The sequence below is a fragment of the Pundamilia nyererei genome, unplaced genomic scaffold (assembly GCF_000239375.1).
Source record: "Pundamilia nyererei isolate P.nyererei 1_Seehausen unplaced genomic scaffold, PunNye1.0 scaffold00077, whole genome shotgun sequence".
Lineage (NCBI taxonomy): Eukaryota > Metazoa > Chordata > Actinopteri > Cichliformes > Cichlidae > Pundamilia > Pundamilia nyererei.
The window spans coordinates 2,417,654-2,421,569 of NW_005187478.1; the positions used below are offsets into that span (position 1 = coordinate 2,417,654).

General features: G+C 39.6%; 1 protein-coding gene across 1 annotated transcript in view; it reads left to right on the forward strand.

Moving 5' to 3' along the window:
• The window catches only part of cryz (crystallin, zeta (quinone reductase)), a 21,499-nt gene that overhangs the window by 5,026 nt on the left and 12,557 nt on the right, over positions 1–3,916 (forward strand). Inside the window, exons 2-5 of the mRNA XM_005737593.1 lie at positions 69–221; positions 450–613; positions 1,077–1,128; positions 2,534–2,554. Of these exons, the coding sequence (XP_005737650.1) occupies positions 69–221; positions 450–613; positions 1,077–1,128; positions 2,534–2,554 (390 nt within the window). The remainder of the gene's footprint in view (positions 1–68; positions 222–449; positions 614–1,076; positions 1,129–2,533; positions 2,555–3,916) is intronic.

Here is a 3,916-nt window from a genome sequence, read left to right on the forward strand (position 1 = left end):
TGTTTAAAATCTCCTAATCTCTCAGCCCACATGGCATAGTCCATCTGAAGTCTCTCTCTCTCATATAGGTGTTGATCCGTGTCCATGCCTGTGGAGTGAACCCTGTGGAAACTTACATCCGAGCTGGGACGTATGCAAGGAAACCCACCCTGCCTTACACACCTGGCTCTGATGTAGCAGGAGTGGTGGAATCAGTTGGAGAAGGAGTGACTGCAGTGAAGGTTAGAGTACAGACGACTGTATGGATGTGATAGCAGCTACATGTCAGTGCAGTTATATAATCATGTGGGATCAGTCCTCCATCTTCTGCTTAGCATCACTTAAAACTTGTGTAAATCCAAGTTCAAGTTCATCCTGTAGAAAATACACAGAGACAATGTGAGAAGGAACTCTTAAATAAGGAGATACAGGAGGTGTGCACAGTGTGTGAACATGTGTGTGTTTTCCAGGCAGGGGATCGTGTGTTCACCACAGCTACAGAGACTGGAGGCTATGCAGAGTACACTGTAGCAGCTGGCGACTCTGTTTACAAGCTGCCTGATGCTTTAGACTTCACACAGGGAGCAGCCATCGGGATCCCGTACTTCACCGCCTACAGAGCTCTGATCCACAAGTAAGACACACCTGTTCTAATCAGGGTGAGCTGTAGCAGGATTCCACCATCTGCAGATCTTAAAGAGCAAAGCAATGAAATTCAATATAATATTCAATGTAATATTTCTAATTCAAATTACAAGGTCCAGTAAAAATCTTTTAGTGGGCTTATATAACAATAGAAAGTGCTGAAAAAGTAATGTCAGCTAAAATATATTATAACAACAAGAAATACATGTATCTCTTCCTGCATATGACCAAGTCTACACAGCTGCGTGGTACTTATACTGCCCTCTGGTGGTCAAAACCTTGATCTTCTTCCTTCCACACTGACAAGTCCAGATATATGCATATCCCAACTCTGAACATACATCATGTTACAAAGGAAAGATCAATGTTTTTAATAGAGGGGGTGGTTAATTAGTAATGCAGCACCATACTGTTAACTTTCACCTTCTCTGTGGGTTTTTTGTGTTGTGCAGAGCGCACGCCAAGGCTGGAGAGACCGTTCTTATCCATGGAGCCAGTGGAGGGGTGAGACTGTTCTTCAGCTCTAGGAGATATAGCTCCAATTTCTAACAAGTCATCATTAGGCTGACCTAGATCCCTAAAATATCCTGCAAGGATGCCAAAGTATAGTGACACCAATCCGATACATCTAAACATATTTTAGGAGCAGCTGTTGTATTAATCTGTTTTTAAAGCCCGAAAAAGATTTTGAACACTTGCAGTGCTTTCCTGATCTGTAGGTCACGCTAAAACTTGTTTTGCCTTTCTTTCCCTTCAAAAGTTGAAGTGTTATGTGTGTGAGTGGGTTAAGGGAGAGTATGATGGAGAATACAGTGGAACCCCGACTTACGAAATTCATTTGTTCCTGAGGGTCTTTCGTAAGTCGAAGATTTTCGTAAGTCGAAGCACCCATCGCGCCTTTTGAGTGAGGCGATGCTGAACGATAGACTATAGACTAATTGCTAACTAGAACAACAATACGTCGTTCAAGTGGAACAGCGAAGCGCAATTACGAAAGCCAAGGGGTTGTCACATGATTCGGAAGGCATTCTGGGCATTCTGGGCTCGGCCAATCAGAGCCAGCGGATTTCGTAAAATGGGCATTTTGCCGTAACACGGGAAGAAATATTGGCATTCAGTGCCTTCGTAACTTGAATTTTTCGTTTAACGGGGTATTCGTAAGTCGGGGTTCCACTGTATTACAAAGTTTGTCCTCGAGTCTAAATACTTCATTATGCATTATGAAAAATATTACAATATTGCACACAAAATACTAAAGGAATGAGCAAAATGTGTAGAAGGAAGAAAAGTAGTCCTGATACTGATCCCTGTGGGACCCCATATTTGATAGTTATACTTTGAGATTTTTACCATTTACACACACATATTGCTCCCTTTCCTTTAATTTAATTTGATTACAAATATCATTCACACCTAATGTAAGGGAGCTTGACTTCTGTTTTTATCTCTTGGTGTAAAAAGAAAGAGTTTTAAAAAATGGCTTTTGTTTATAAGTGACACCCTGAAGAGGGCTAATAGTTATGGATAGATTTTCTTTTCTCGAGATAAAATATTTAATAAAACTGTTGGTAATATTTTCATGATGTGGAACATTTCTGGCATTTTACTCGACCCTGGTGTCATTGAGCATATTTGTAAGATGTGTGCTATACCTTCAAATCATACTGCCTGAAGGAAGCATGTACAGTAGGATGCAAAAGCATTGGCAACCTTGTTAATAGTCATTATTCTCCTGTATAAATCGTTGGTTGTTACGATAAAAAAATGGCCACACAGCCCCACAGCATGATGGAACCACCACCATATTTCACTGTAGGTAGCAGGTGTTTTTCTTGGAATGCTGTGTTCTTTTTCCTCCATGCATAACGCCCCTTGTTATGCCCAAATAACTCAATTTTCGTTTCATCAGTCCACAGCACCTTATTCCGAATGAAGCTGGCTTGTCCAAATGTGCTTTAGCAAACCTCAAGCGTCTCTGTTTGTGCTGTGGGCGGAGAAAAGGCTTCCTCTGCATCACTCTCGCATACAGCATCTCCTTGTGTAAAGTGCGCCGAATGGTTGAACGATGCACAGTGACTCCATCTGCTGCAAGATGATGTTGTAGGTCTTTGGTGCTGGTCTGTGGGTTGACTCTGACTGTTCTCACCATTCGTCGCTTCTGTCCATCCGAGATTTTTCTTGGTCTGCCACTTTGAGCCTTAACTTGAACTGAGCCTGTGGTCTATCATTTTCTCAATATGTTCCTACCTGTGGAAACAGATGGCTTAAATTTCTGAGACAGCTTTCTGTATCCTTCCCCTAAACCATGATGGTGAACAATCTTTGTCTTCGGGTCATTTGAGAGTTGTTTTGAGACCCCCATGTTGCTACTCTTCAGAGAAAATTAAAAGAGGAGGGAAACTTACAAGTGACCCCTTTAAATACTCTTACTCATTATTGGATTCACTTGTGTATGTAGGTCAGGGGTCACTGAGCTTACCAGGCCAATTTGAGTTCCAATAATTAGTTCTAAAGGTTTTGGAATCAATAAAATGACAACAGTGACCCAAATTATGCGCCTGCCTGATTGTGTTTAAACAATTATTGCACACTTTCTGTAAATCCAATAAACTTAGTTTCACTTCTCGAGTATCATTGTGTGTGTCTCCTATATGATATATTTAACTCACATTTTTTATTGTAACAACCAACAATTTATATAGCAAAATAATGACTATTAACAAGGTTGCTCAAACTTTTGCATCCCACTGTATAATCTAAACAGAACTGGTCCTATCACAGAACCTTGTGGAACTCCATAATTAACTTTATTGTGGGAAAAGGATTCTCCATTTATATAAAGAAATCGGAGTCTATTATACAGATATGATTCAAACCACTGTAGTATCTGATGTGTAAAAGATTTAAGACCATATTAGTAAACCTCCTGTCTAATAATCATGACATCTAAAACCTAAGGATAAGGTAAAATACATAAATTCAGTACCTTATATATAGTATCTTGATTTAATGTACTTACTCTTATGGTAAAATTATGTTGTTTGACCTTTTCTGGCCTGATTGTGTATGTCACTGCTGTATAACTAACATGAAAACAACTAACCAGGGTAACTTTTTCCCCAGTTTTTTACACTTTTTTTTAATACAAGATTGTGTTAGTTTATGAACTAAAGAGATGCAGTTTTCTAGAACAAATTGTCTTTAATCAAATAATATAAACAGAAATGGAGTAAATAAATACAGTGGGGCAAAAAAGTATTTAGTCAGCCACCGATTGTGCAAGTTCCCCCAC